Here is a 15,638-nt window from a genome sequence, read left to right as displayed (position 1 = left end):
ATTATAATTGGTACTTAATACTTTCAGGATACACTGTCTACATTATTTTTTATTATTCTAAAGGGTATGGATTACATTACGTGCAAATCATTTATTTCATGTTCTCATTAACATATATGGACTCAAAACTCCTAATTAAAAAAAAACATTGTAAAATATTCTCTTTTGAGGGTCTAATGAAAAATGATGTTCATGGAGTCGCCATGATGCTGATCTATGTCCTTCCACTGGGTCAAGCTGGCCTGACCTCCTTGGTCAATGTCCTGGAAGGTTGTGGTCAAGAAGAAGTATGGTGCTGGAAGGACACCACGGCAATATTTGAAGGTAACCTGTCCATTGTCATCAATATTAATAGTATATAGGTGATTATTTCAATGTTATGATTATTATAACCATCATTGATGGTTGGATGGTCTTTTTTCAACAATTATCTCAGAATCTGTAAACCGACTGTCCTAAATTAAAAATTATTGAATTTAAGTGGTACCACATTCAAAATGGAATGGATTTTACTATAATATATTTTTTTTCCTTTTTCAGCTTGGGAAACTGACAAGCAACAAATAATGAAACTGTTACTAGAATACCAACAAGAAAAAGCGCATGAAGAGTCAACCAAGCTAAAACATGAAATCCTTTACAAGGACAGAAAACTTCAAAGACTCAATTCTCAGCTTGAAATATCTCTACAGGAGCTTCAGATTAAACTAGAGGCCAGAGACAAGGAACATGAGGAGGTGAAACAAGAAAATGATGAATTAAAAAGGAGACACTCCCAGATCTCGGGGGAACTGCAGACTGACATCTCAGGCAGAATAGACAGGTACGCCCAGCTCTTATCCCTAAAGGAAAAAAAGATACAGGACCTGGAAGAAGAAATCAAGGAGGCTAAATCTCAGCTGCAAATCTCATCAGAAGAGCAAGAAAGAGAAAGGAGAGAAGCAATCAGGGACAAGGAACAGATTCATGAAAACATGAGAGAGATAAGGTCGAAACAAGATAAGTATACCATGCAACTGGAGGAAAAGCTAAAAGAGAAAGAAAAAGAAATTCAAGAACTCAGTCAAAAGACAACTGTGGACAAAACCTCTTCTAAGAGCTGTGACTGTAGTTGCCATGACAATGAAACTGAAATTGAACTACAAAATTCTGGCAAGAAGACAGTCCAGTTTGTTTTGCCCCAAGATGGTCCTCATCAGGAGCAAATTTCAGAGGAGATACTTCTAAAACTGAAAAGCGTGACACATGAACTAGAAATGCGAACGCAACAACTTGGACTGCTTGAAAAACAAAACCATAACCTTGATGCTCAAACAAAAGAGTTACAATCAATCTACATCCAGTACAGAAGTGCATCTCAGCTACAAATAGAAAACCTGAAGACACAGCTGTATAACCTTCAACAGACCATAGATAAGCTCAGTGCTGAAAATGACCATCTGAGAAGTCTCCTGTCAAATTCCTCCACTGTCACATCCCCGCGTGGTAACATCTCGCGACCACAGTCAGAACCTCTTAGGATCACATCTGCAGTCAGAATTCCACGGCAACAATCTGCAACAAAATCAGACAAACTGCCGACAATTCAGCAAAGTGGAGCTCCTCCCAGAAGAGCCAGCATGCCAAATTTCTCTTCACCACCAGAATCAGAGTCGGTATCCCACAAATCAGTTTTGAATTCCCTACAAAGGAAAGAAGATCGCCCTGGCATAGATGCTGCTGCCAGTTCCAGTAGTTTCCTAAGCAGGAGATTTGTTTCAAGCGGAAAATCAAGGAGTAAACCACTACCTGGGTTGAAAAAAGTCAACCCAAATATAACCACAGTATGTGAAGAAGTGACACCCCAAGGAGGCTTTTTAGACATGCAGGGGGCCTCATTAACAATCCCTCCAGAAGCACTAAAAGGTCCAATCTATATCCAGTGTACAAAAAACATAAGTAACCCAGCAAAATCTGAATACGTCAAAAGGTGTGGCATGTCTGAATTTGTGAAACTTGGTAGCAGGTATAACTTCAGGCCAAACAACATAAAATTTCAGAAAAAAGTCACCATGTCCACCAGCAAACCAAGTGACCAGCCCCAGGCAGCACTGGTGGTACACCAGCGGCTAGCAGAAAGGGGCATCGTAAGTGACTGGGAGGACATCACAGACAAGTGCATCTCCCAGTCACAGCCAGAGGAAAACACAGTGAACTACAAGCTCGGCCAACTTGGAGAGATTCAAGAATTCTGGATGGTGCTTATGGAGGAAAATCGTGCGCTGAGAAACAGACTTCTCAGTGTGCACAATTTGGGCAGTGTTCCTTGTGACTTTACTCTCTTTCTGCCACAACTTCCACCAGTGTCCTTCATAGAGGTAGTTTGTTCTGACCAAAGCCTTGAACTAAAATGCCTTGAAATCTTCAAGTCAAAGGACAGAAACATGATAAAATGTGGCCAAGAAGTCAGCAATTATGAACTCTGCAATGAGGATGACATTGTTTTCATGTTTGATAAACTCCTCACTGTTCAAGGAAGTTTTAAGTTAGATATTGATAAATGCCGAACAAGAGGACAGAGATTCAAACTTTCTTTAACAAATTCCAACATTCCCAGCAGTATGGAAGTTGCGAGAAATAAAATGGACAGTTACATGCCCCAAAGGATATGCACTATTGTCATCAATATTAACGGCATAGGTGATCATTATTATTTTATAGAATAAGATACTGAGATTCAATATACACAAAAGTAAACAATTCTTTTAAGTTTATGTCACACTTACACCCAGGAATATAAATGTAGCTTCAATAAAAAACACATTTATTCAATTTGACTTTAATTTTTGCTCCTTTTTCCAGAAATTGAGGCCCCTCATGGACAAATTCTGCGCCAGTTTCGTCTAAAACTCATTAAAGATGTAGACTTCAAGGACTTGGTTAACTCCCTAAGACAAGACAACACAATAAATGAGCGTATGCAAGAGGAGATAGAACAGGAAAAGACACGGATGGACAAAATGGCTAAATTTCTAGACATACTAGCACATAGACAGGAGAAAGGGTTTATTTCCTTCCTAGGTTCACTTCAAGATTCCTACGACTGGCTGGCAACTGAGATGGAGCAGTGCTTCCAACAGTTAAAAGCCCAATTTATATCAGGCACATAACTAACTTCTTTACTATAGCTAAGGCAATGGGGAATTTTAAAAAATCAAAATAAAGCAGGTTTTGTGGTAGATATCCTTCGTATGACTGAAATATGCCATGTTAAGAACATTTAGGCATCAGTTGCTGCAAATTAATGAAAGTTATAAATAAATGTGGTGACAACACATTTTCAAAAATTATCTAAATGCTTGGAAGAAAAACAATTTTGATACAGTATTTCAACTGAATGACTGCAGTGAATTAAACATGCAGGAATAAGTGAAGAAAGAGAAATAATTAATGTTACAGGTGCTGCCAAAACAGAATTTCATTCACTTCATTTATATGTGTCTATAAAATATTTTATTTATGATAAACAGACTTTATATGTGATCAACTGTAATAACTACAAATATACCACATCAATAAAGATAGTGTTTTGATGTTACTGCACATAATGCAAATATGAACAATTTCCATGTAAAATCATAACATTTTAAGACTTACATCAGCCAAAAATGCAATTTTAGTTGTAATGACATACAATTCAATTGAACATTATGGGGTTGGTAGACCAATCTTTTCTAGTCCCATATCTGATTTCATACCTATACAAGTCTGGTGGAGTGGAACATATCACCCAATGAGGTACTGTGGCTTCAAACAATGCTCAAATATTAACCAATGTTATAAATGCATCATAATACTTATTAAAACTTTTCACTGGAGGTGCTGAATTTTTTTCATGAAAGTAAATATGTTTTTAAAAGGTTTAAAAGGCATGCTGATTGTAAATCCACCAGATTTTTACCCTTCATTCACTGTAAAGCTTTAACCCACATAACAAAAGCAATTATTAAGGCGGTCTGCCACGTATTTTCTTTACACTGCAACCATTATATTTACAAAACATTGGATCAAAGGGATTGAATGTTTGTCAATAGTAATTCTGCATGAGCTCACAGGTTTTACACAACCGTTTGGGGTTTCACGGCAGTTTTAGACCAACAAGCCGTAACTTGTCAGTCAGCAGACAGAACACAGAATAAATCATGGACTACGAGAAAATTAAACAGCATTTGGAAAGCTTATGCTTCACTATCACTCCAACTGACAGTTTTTACAGGGCATGTGTAGATGGAGGGTTAATTGAGAGAACAACACTCTATAAAATAAAGGTGAGTGATGTCAAACTGTATCAGGTGACATTTCACACCATAGAAGTATGTTCCAGAAAAAAAAACTACAAATCATACACTCTTTTTAGCAGCAAGTTACAATCTGCTGCTTACTGCATTCATGTTTAAATGAAGATCATGCACAATTCAAACCCATGATAAAATTCGAAAGATGACTAGTATAATTTCCTATTCTTTCATATCCTCAGGAGTATATCAAACTCCAAGGCCACGGCGTTGCCACATTCCTCCTCAGCCTGACCCCACTAGGTGGAGTTGCCATCACAAAGCTGGTGGAGATCATTGAGAAAACTGGAAATAACATCAACCAGGCACAGCTTTATACTGCAAGGGAACACCTATCTGAAGGTCAGTCACCAGACTTAATTTTGACACATTAGAGATTGTGAGATTTTGGTGACAATATTTGTAAGTCTTGCTGCACAAGGGTTTACTATTGGGTTTCTAATATATCAACAGTTTCTCCATCAGTTTTCATGATTTTTAGTGATAAACTGACTGACAAATCACAAGATCTTTCAACAGTTTCTGATAAAATGCATATTTGTGGGTTTCTCTTTCAGCTTGGGAAAGATATCATCAACAGATAATAGGTATTCTGATAACCATTCGAGAACGTGAAGGAAATGCCATTGAAAACCAAAAAATTTCCATATTAACACAAAAAGCAAGAGAAGAAGTAAGGGTGGAACTAGCAGAGATCAACAAATCCAGGGAAAAACTGGAAAGTGAAAAGAAATATCTCATGGGAGAATGCAACCGTTTGAAGAGTGAAGTTTTACATTTAAAAACTAATCTTGCAGAATGTAACAAGAAACTCCTGACCCAGTCCCAAAGCAAAACAGAGCAGGTTAACCATGATAACACAAACAATGAACTACTTTCAGAAGCAAGTGAAAAATCACAGGGACAAAAAAAGGAGCACAAAGATGATATGCATCCTTATGCCAACTCACAGAAAGAGGCCACTGGAAATTCAACAGCAAAGTACAAATTCAGTGATCAGAATATCCAGACAGATATTTTAATGCATCAACTCAGGAACTTATCATTAGATACCAGAGATGACGATGATGATGTATTTCATGAAAGAAGGAAAGGTTTGCCAGCTCTGTCAGAAAGGCCCCATAGTGTTAGAAGTGATCCTGGTGGATCCTCCTCCATGCATCGTTCATTAAGCTTACCTTCCAAACTAGTCAGTTTACCTGAACAGGGACCTTTCGTGCACTTGAAAAACATTGGCGGACGTTCACGAACCAAAACACATCCTGCAAGTGGCCCTTCACTGCCACCTATTGCTCAAGGATTCCAAGAAAAAACTGACCAATCAGTTACTGTGTCTCCACAGACTGGTGGTTTCATTACCCTTGACGACAAGTCCTCCATTAGTATACAGCGTGGTGCAGTCAAAACCAAGACACAAGTCACTGCCAAGATGTGTAAAGATAACATGCAGCTACAACAGAAGCTGGTAAAAGGTGACCTATCTGATGAAATTTGTCTTGGAAATTGTTACAATATCAACTCACAGCCAGACGTCAATTTTGCTTGCAGCGTCCGCACAAAACCTCCGGGGCAGTTCAATTCTCTGTTTGTTCATCAAAGTACAGTTCACAAAAGAAAGGCACAGTCATTTCAGCCAGGTATCCCATCACCAAACAAAAAGTTTGCTGCTGCCTTGCCAGATGACAACATAACAGATATCACAGACCAATTAAATTATACTCAGGATGACAATGGAGTGACCTACCAGATCAACGGTTCTGGTCAGTACCAGGAATTCTGGGTAATCCTAAAGGAAAAGGAAGATGACTTGAAAAAGCAAAAGGAAATAATCAAACGATTACAAAAACGTTTGGCAAATCTGCGAAAGTTGGACATATGTATGTGTGACATCACATTATTCATACCACAAACAATCCCCAATAACTATCTTTGCCTTATATTCACCAATCAAGAGGTGCAAAGGAACTGCTCACTGTACATTCAATACAACACAAACCCATCGTTCATCAATAGAGCATATCAGCCGTCCAGTGCTTATGTTCACCACCAAGACGAGATCACAATCAAAAATCCCACAACAGAAGCACCTCTACATGTGTTAAAAGTGAACATGTTGGAGTTGAGAGGCAAGGGTATGGAAGTGAAAGTAGGTCTAGGGAACAGTACCATCCCCAGCATGCTGCAAGTAGTCAACACAACACTGAAGAGGAGGAGAGTACTGTGTAACATTCCAACATTACTAGCTGCTGAAATAGAACAAGGTAAGGAAATAATACCACTCCACTGTCATGAAATAAGAATGTCGCTGTTACCAATGTGTCTACTTCTTAACATATGTACAGCATACACATAGCTTTGGGCTTCTACATCGTTGTTGGTATGATGATAAGTTTTCAAAAACATGTTATTTGATCTTAATGTATAAGGTAAATGTAAACAACTCGACCCATTCTTTTTCACTACAGGGATGCCTTACCAAGACAGGCTGAGAAGCAACTGGTGTGACATCATAGAAAATTTGGAAGATTCTGGTGTCATCGATTACTTGTACCAGGAACATGTCCTCAGCAGTCGTCAGATGAATGAGGTCAAAGACAAGAGTGTGAGGCAAGAGAGAAATGGAAAGCTGCTTGGAATACTGATGACAGTCGGGGAGAGAGGATATCATATATTCTGTGATGCACTGCGTCAGAGTGAAGGGTCTGCATGGTTGGAGGAGCGTCTAAATAACACTTAGAAATTCTGAAAATAATTCATAAACCACAACCTAATAATTTTGTCTTATATTTATAGATCATATATTTATTGAAATAAAATTGCAGGATATATTTAGCCTAGACATTTTCATCATCCACTTTGCCAGGAGAAAAAGTAATTTTAACTAGAGGATCAGAGAGGCGATACCGCCTCCGAATATTGTACCACCAGCTGGAGCAAGCGCATTCGTATAGACCCCCACATACACAAAATAAGGGACACAGCCACCAGTTTTGTGCTTGACAAGCTGTAAAAATGCAATCAACAAGAATTTTTAAACTTTTGCAAAAAATATATATGGTACAATCAAATTTAAGTTCTTCATAAGATAGGTCAAGGGTCAATTTCAAGGTCACAGTAAATTGCCAGTATATGACTTCCTATTCAAGTTCAAGAGTAACTATGGACCTATCTCTGCCAGTTTTGGAGACAAAAGGAAAGCAAAATTTGCAAAGTTCAGTTCATGGTGAAAAGTAGGTCAAAGGTCAATTTTAAGGTCACATTTAGATTGCCAGTATATGACTTCCTATTCAAGTTCAATAGTAACTATGGACCTATCTCTGCCAGTTTTGGAGATAAAAGGGAAGCAAAATTTGCAAAGTTCAGTTTATGGTGAAAAGTAGGTTAAAGGTCAATTTTAAGGTCACATTTAGATTGCCAGTATATGACTTTCTATTCAAGTTCAATAGTAACTACGGACCTATCTCAGCCAGTTTTGGAGATAAAAGAAAAGCAAAATTTGCAAAATTCAGTTCATGGTGTAAAGTAGGTCAAAGGTCAATTTTAAGGTCACATTTAGATTGCCAGTATATGACTTCCTATTGAAGTTCAATAGTAACTATGGACCTATCTCTGCCAGTTTTGGAGATAAAAGGGAAGAAAAATTTGCAAAGTTCAGTTCATGGTGAAAAGAAGGTCAAAGGTCAATTTTAAGGTCACATATAGATTGCCAGTATATGACTTCCTATTCAAGTTCAATAGTAACTACGGACCTATCTCTGCCAGTTTTGGAGATAAAAGGAAAGCAAAATTTGCAAAGTTCAATTCATGGTGAAAAGTAGGTCAAAGGTCAATTTTAAGGTCACATATAGATTGCCAGTATATGACTTCCTATTCAAGTTCAATAGTAACTTCGGACCTATCTCTGCCAGTTTTGGAGATAAAAGGAAAGCAAAATTTGCAAAGTTCAATTCATGGTGAAAAGTAGGTCAAAGGTCAATTTTAAGGTCACATATAGATTGCCAGTATATGACTTCCTATTCAAGTTCAATAGTAACTACGGACCTATCTCTGCCAGTTTTGGAGATAAAAGGAAAGCAAAATTTGCAAAGTTCAATTCATGGTGAAAAGTAGGTTAAAGGTCAATTTTAAGGTCACATTTAGATTGCCAGTATATGACTTTCCATTCAAGTTCAATAGTAACTACGGACCTATCTCTGCCAGTTTTGGAGATAAAAGAAAAGCAAAATTTGCAAAATTCAGTTCATGGTGTAAAGTAGGTCAAAGGTCAATTTTAAGGTCACATTTAGATTGCCAGTATATGACTTCCTATTCAAGTTCAAGAGTAACTATGGACCTATCTCTGCCAGTTTTGGAGATAAAAGGGAAGAAAAATTTGCAAAGTTCAATTCATGGTGAAAAGTAGGTCAAAGGTCAATTTTAAGGTCACATATAGATTGCCAGTATATGACTTCCTATTCAAGTTCAATAGTAACTACGGACCTATCTCTGCCAGTTTTGGAGATAAAAGGGAAGCAAAATTTGCAAAGTTCAGTTCATGGTGAAAAGTAGGTCAAAGGTCAATTTTAAGATCACATTTAGATTGCCAGTATATGACTTCCTATTCAAGTTCAATAGTAACTATGGACCTATCTCTGCCAGTTTTGGAGATAAAAGGGAAGCAAAATTTGCAAAGTTCAGTTCATGGTGAAAAGTAGGTCAAAGGTCAATTTCAAGGTCACAGAAAGATAGCCAGTATATGACTTCCTATTCAACTTCAATAGTAACTATGGACCTATCTCTGCCAGTTTTGGAGATATAAGGGACTAAATGTTATAATTTTGGAGTTACCATAATGTGCCTTAAATTTCGTACAGAAAAAATTAATTAAAATAAAGAAAATGTCATTTTGGTCAAAATTCTTGAAATAGGAGGTGCTCTGAAGTTTCAGAAGTTCAAATTTGATGAAATAATGTCATTTTTGAACACAAGTTGTCTGCTTTGCCAAGCCTTATGTTTTATTTTTCTAGAGTTCAAAATTTATTATCCATTACCGTACTGCACATTTTGCTTTTACCACCAATATGTACTTTTTGATACAGCGTAACACGAAAACCGTATGGAATACAAAAAAACCGAGACCACCTCCAGTGTTGGGCTTAACATGCTCTACAAAATGCAAAAAAGAATGGGTCTCTAGCATTAACGGTTCCCGAATTAGAGACAGTTTTCAGTTTCGGTATCTTATGGCCGCTACTCCCGTGAAAATGCACCGATTGACCCCAAATTCATGGAGATGAAAGATGACCTGAAGGGTAACACTTTCCAATAATATTATTGGTTAAGTCTGTGTAGTGTCTGAATAACAGGGCAAAAAAATTTTTTTTCGTAAAAAATTTCATTTTTTTGAAAATTTTGGCCCATTTGACCTTGAAGTAAAGGTCAAAGGTCAAATCCAAGGGTATATTTGAAATCTACACATATGACTTTTGGAAAGCCGTCTATAGAAAATTTTCCCATAACTCCTTCCGTAGGGTAGATAATTAGCATTTAATTTTGCCATTTTTAGACAAGGGTGCATTGTAATGAGTGCCACACCCAGACCCCAATACCGACAAAGCCTAAATTTTACATGGAACGAGTTGAGATTATAGGTGACCTAAATCCATGAGATGGGTACGGGGGCCCTTACCGTCTAGGAGGAGAAGCGGTAACGGTAGCCGTCCGGCGGAGCTGGCGGAGCCGGCGGAACGATCCGGACGGGACCGAAACCATGTGTACCGCCAGCGCTAACGCTGGTGGTACAATAAAACTGTGTATGAAAAAATCTTACAGACCACTCTTTCCTCTCTGGTATTCTTTTACTCTGAAAAGCTTTCAATCACTCCTTAGCCCATACAAGAATCTTGCTTAAATTCCCTTCAATACTTTGGGGTAAGAGAAATGAAGTAGCAACAATTTTTCAAGAAAAATAAAACCACCTAAAATATGAAACAGAAATTGCCTTCTCCCACTCTGTATGTTATTTTATTAACTGATCACCAACTTGCAGCATGAACTTCAGATACTTTAAGTAAAAAAAAAGAATTATATAAAACAAATTTTATCATACAATATTTCTCAAATGATATCAAACAACTCTTTATTCAATCTGAAATTATAAAAAGCTTCAATCTTCACACACAAAAATTGATTACAGATTAGCAATAATATCTAAAATAGATTGCTGAAAAATCTCCATATTTGCAATCTCCAGATATGAAATTTTTCTGTGCTATTTTTAGAGCTGACTTTCATCTCAAAGGCTTTAGAAAAGTGAATATTTCTGCATTACATTTTGTGTTTGAATATTGAACAGAAATTGACAAAAGGGTATTGAACAATAGAAATTGTTTGACATAACCCAGATTAGGATCATGAATTGAAAACTGCACAATGGAAATTTAAGCTCATTGCAAATCCAAAATGGATGCAGTTAGAAGAAATCTGCAATATATATGTTCTAATGTCATTCCTTCCCAGAATTTCTGGACAGCAATGACAACATCAGGGCTGCTTGATGCTGCTGCAATCTCAGCATTTAAGGTAAATCATTTGAAAAACAAGTGATCCATTGAAATGCAGTTTATTTGTGTGGTAAAGACGGGCTTCTATCTAGGCAAACTGCTTGACGTGGGGAATACCTTGTTATCAAAGCTATTACAATATATCAAAAACTTGAATTCTGAGTGCTGTCACCTGTTTTTTTTTTTCCCTCACTTTCACGATATTTTAACCTCTGTCAAGGGGGTTATGTTTTTGCCTTTGTTGATTTGTTGGTTTGTTAGTTAACAGCCTAACTAAAATGTTATAGATAGAATATGAACTATTTCTGGATATGTAAGAAATTGGTTTACTTTGAAACAATTGGATTTTGGTGGTGATCCATTTATAATTAATTAACTAATTATAATGAAAACTGAGGCGCCTTAGCAGAAGTCTGCCCTCTCTGGGTGTTTTTCTTGGATCTTCTATTCTTTCTCTTCAGGAAAGAAGTGTTTCTTCACAGCAAGAGATGGCATTTTGTTTGCTATTTCTGACTTCAAAGAAAAGTCATAGCATTCAGGACTTCATCAAACTGGTTCAATCTACTCAGCCACAGCTACAACCAGATCAAGTGAAGCAAATGAAAGACTTCATGAAAGAAGGTATATAGTACATAACATATAAAAATTTTAACTGTTCAAACAATGAACATAAATTTGAAGTCCTTGCTTAAAGACAGCAGAGAGGAAATTTGTCTCTACCAATAACATTACACCATTCCTTACATTGGAACACAAAAATGTCGCATTACTGATGTGACTTCAGAACACTTTTGATGCTGGTTTAAAAACAATATCATACAATATTATTTTAGGATATTTCTAAAATTATTTTTTTCAGGATGGGAGGTATTCCGTGAACAAGTTATAAAAGTTCTCCTTAGTTTCATCCACACCGAAGTGGCCATTCACCATGAAGAGCAAACAAGAATGGAACCAGTCCTCAAACAGGTAGAAACAGAACCGATTCACAATAGTGAAACAATTAGGAAGCTTGAGAAGGAAATCAGTGATTTGAGGGACAAAGTTCAGCATTATAAAACACTGTGGCGAAACAGTCAGGCAAAGCAGAGTCAAGAAAAGCAATCTTTGGCATATAATGCTTGGAAGAAAAACAATCCAATCAAACGAGCAGTACCTGTAGCAATTCAGACAGAAAACACTAGTCATGAAGAAACTGGTACCATGACAGTATTAATGTCTGAAAACAAAGACATGCAGACCACAATGACTCTTGCCAACATTGAGAAATTGGAGCAAAAGATCAAATTGATGGAAGAAAGGTTCAGAAAACAGCTAGATACAAAAGAGCAAGAGATACAAACTGTTCCCACTTTTTCAGTGATGAACAAAATGGTTAGAGAAAAGACACAGAAACCAAGACGTCCTACAACAGCATATATACCTCCTCAAACCCAAAAGTCAAGCAAAAAAAGTCCTGTTAAATCAGTAAAACAACCTAAAGAAGAAATTGATAGTGGAACTCTGGAAGTAGATGAGCAGGGTGGGGCCTTGGAACTTTCAAATGCAGCATTCACCGTTCCTCCTGACTCAGTGGACGGTCATGTGACCATGAATGCTGCAACGTACCTCCCTAGCCAAGACCAAATCAAAGAACTAGAGCAAGGGCAAGTGTCTTCAGAAATCCAACCTGGAAAATGTATCAAACTGACAACAATGCCTTCCACTATAATAAAAAAGATCCTTGTTAAGTCTAAAATTCCACCAGATGCAAAATATCGGAGGTGTATGCCGCAAAGTTTTATGCTACACAAAACCAGAAAGAGAAGAAACCCTGGAGAAACACAGTATGAAGATGTTACCAGTACATGTGGCTGTAAGAAATCTGGTGCTGACATGGTGGAATACACCATCAATGGGTGTGGAGAATACCAAGAGTACTGGGCCATCAGAGTGGAGCCGAAAGATCAAGAAATTCACACACTTAAAGAAAAACTAGCAAATCTGAGAAACCTAGGTACTTGCATTTGTGACTTCACAGCTTTCATACCCCCAGCGCCACCTGTTAACAGACTTGTCATATCAGCCACAAATCAAGACCTGGCACGAAAATGCCCTAAAATAAAAGAGCTCAGACAGAAGAACATGATAGAAATTGACAATCAGCCTAGTTCTCACTCTATACACCACAAAGATCTTCTGATATTCAAAAAGGAACAGAAGACAGTGATGCTGAAAATGGAAGTTGACATGACCGAAATGAAAGCAAAAGGACAGAACTTCCAGCTTCCACTGGGGAAGGAGCCAATACCTACAGAAGTGTCTATACTTCACAGTCCACATTACTGTGTAACACATGAAAATGATCCAGTCATGCTATGCACCCTGACCTTTAGTGCTGCAAGCCTTGTTTCACCTTCTCCTTTATCTTACAGTAAGTATATCAATATGGTGAGTATATCAAACAGCTTAAGGGTCCTGACAGGTTTATGATCATCAAAATACCAAAAATGAGTTTTTTTCCTGCATCTAAATATTCACTAATCCCTCTTCCTTTCTTCTGAGATAAAATATAAAATATTAGCATTTGTGTTTCTTGTTGCTAAGCATAAGCACATAATAATGGCTCGATCGTTTCAACTCTGAAAAATTGTCAGTTTTTCAATTTCATAATTTTGAAATAATTAAAAATACATTTTTATGTAACATCTTGGTTCTTTTACTGTATAAATTAGAACAATTAGGTAGTCTGCTTTTCAATTGTGTTGTTACCACTCAATAGGGATGTCCTAATATTAATAATTATTACTTAAAAAATAAAGTATCTGTTGAATTCAAATTTTTTTCAGTTGAAATGATCCAGTCAGTACCGTAAGGGCACTTTGGAGCATTTATTGTCAATTTAACACCTTTTTATTTTTAAATGTTGAACGTAGAACTATTGATTTTTTTGCCATATTGGAAGGTTTTATAGTATAAAACATCAAAAAGAAGTCAAAAATATGCCAACATGAAACAAAATGTGTGCTTCACTGCTGTGATCAATTTTTTAAACAGAGGTAAAGCTTACACATCACTTTTATGTCTGAATTGTGATTCCTTGGATTTAAAGAAAGATCTCATCTTTTCAGGTATGCCTTATCAGAAGTGCCTGAAAAAACACTGGTGCCTTCTTGTAGATAATTTGGATGTTTCCAGTATCCTCAACTACATGTTTCAAGAAGACATCATAAGCGGCCGTCAAAAAAATGAGATCAAGAGCAAGCATGTAAAAGAAGAAAAAAATGAAAAACTTTTGGAAATACTAATGACTGCTGGAGAAAAGGGGTTTCAAATTTTCTGTACTTCATTGGACCAAAGCGAGGGGTCTCAGTGGCTCGTTAAAAAACTGCGCGATGCTTGAATATAGTAAAGTTAAACCATAGATCTATACAGTGTGAAAATTGAAGAAAAATATCTAAAAAAAATGGCTTATTATTTGTCAGAAACAAGTAAAACTTTCACTTATATACTCTAAATGGATGAATGCAAGGAAAGACAAAAAGACAGACAGATTTCTCTATGCATTTAATGTATGCATGTTAATTTTAAGTCAGACAGAAGGACAGTTAATTATCTTTTTGTAGAATGTTTCCATGTAAATTTTGTAAGTCCAACAAGCAATGTAGTCTTACATTCTCCAACAGAAGTATTCTTGACACATATTACAAATAATGCAATCATTATATGTTCATGTATGAGACTTGATGAACATGAAGTATTGCAAGAATTAAGTCTGCCAGAAACTCATTTGAAAGAAACTTAAAGGGATAATAACTCTTCGTTTTGGCCAAAAAATGAATTTTCCTGGAGTAAACAACAATTTTCCCGTACTTACCAATGGTTAATGAATCCATTTTTACATTCAAAGTTAGTCCCTGTTTTTTTTCTAAAAAGTTTGGTTTTTTGTTAAAATCTCTTAAGAGATTATAACAGAGTATAGCCATCAATGGAGGTCATGTGGTCTGAAGACAAGCTCAGATATCAGAATAATGGCTTTAACTGCTGTTTTTGTCTTAAAACAGAATATATTATATTTCTATGAGTTATTCACAATGTTTTTATTGTGAAATATAGACCTCATACGAAGAGTTATTATCCCTTTAACATGCACTGATTTGTCCATTCAGGTAAGAGCACAATATACAAACTACACTTATCAGTATTTTTAATTTGACTGAAGAATGCCAATTAAACACATTTGCAAACAAAAATTAATTATTTTTAATCATTGGTTTGTGTTAAATTTGTGGCACATAATTTGTAGACACAGTCAACAAAAAGGAAACAGTCAATAGATGGCACTCTGGTCTACTCACAGACTCTATAACCTCACAACATTGATAAAGCATTTTGATTGGACTAGCAACTTGAGTCGCTACAATGTATTCATGTTCAACAAGCCGGCAACAATTACATAAACATAAATGTTGAGAGGCGGTTTTCTATTTCACAATATACCCAATATTACATGAAGCACATTTTCACTGAAGGGCTTTAATGAAATAATTACTTCAACCATTAAACATATTACCAACTATCTAAAGACACTGAAAAATAAGATAGAAAAAACTGATTTTAAATTTGTGCTGTTCTAAAAAATTATGTGAATGAAATAATCACAAGTTTTTAAATAAAACGGGCAAAGTTCAGCTTGTAGTTAACAAGAAAATTGCAAAAATAAAGCAATATCATTAATTTTTCATATTACAAATTGTCATGTCTTGGTTTAAATTTAAAGATT

General features: G+C 36.3%; 4 protein-coding genes across 4 annotated transcripts in view; 3 read left to right on the top strand and 1 right to left on the bottom strand.

The window, feature by feature from the left end:
- Positions 1–15,638, bottom strand: part of LOC106172100 (unconventional myosin-XIX-like) — a 38,224-nt gene that overhangs the window by 6,986 nt on the left and 15,600 nt on the right. The gene's annotated exons all lie outside the window — the stretch shown is intronic.
- Positions 545–3,907, top strand: LOC147763851 (uncharacterized). Its single transcript, XM_087001697.1, has 2 exons — positions 545–2,679; positions 2,842–3,907. Exons 1-2 carry the CDS (start codon positions 567–569, stop codon positions 3,147–3,149), a joined length of 2,421 nt encoding a protein of 806 aa, XP_086857823.1. The 5' UTR covers positions 545–566; the 3' UTR covers positions 3,150–3,907.
- Positions 4,040–7,212, top strand: LOC106172102 (uncharacterized). The gene is made up of 4 exons (XM_087001699.1): positions 4,040–4,307; positions 4,517–4,676; positions 4,892–6,595; positions 6,800–7,212. The coding sequence occupies exons 1-4, from the start codon at positions 4,182–4,184 to the stop codon at positions 7,069–7,071; spliced, it is 2,262 nt and encodes a 753-aa protein (XP_086857825.1). The 5' UTR covers positions 4,040–4,181; the 3' UTR covers positions 7,072–7,212.
- Positions 10,523–14,580, top strand: LOC106150744 (uncharacterized). Its single transcript, XM_013523731.2, has 4 exons — positions 10,523–10,895; positions 11,338–11,497; positions 11,736–13,289; positions 13,987–14,580. Exons 1-4 carry the CDS (start codon positions 10,776–10,778, stop codon positions 14,256–14,258), a joined length of 2,106 nt encoding a protein of 701 aa, XP_013379185.2. The 5' UTR covers positions 10,523–10,775; the 3' UTR covers positions 14,259–14,580.

The sequence above is a fragment of the Lingula anatina genome, chromosome 1 (genome assembly GCF_051362555.1).
Source record: "Lingula anatina isolate TDL-2025a chromosome 1, LinAna3.0, whole genome shotgun sequence".
Lineage (NCBI taxonomy): Eukaryota > Metazoa > Brachiopoda > Lingulata > Lingulida > Lingulidae > Lingula > Lingula anatina.
Note: the sequence above shows the minus strand (reverse complement) of the source record. Positions and strands in the feature narration are given on the sequence as shown.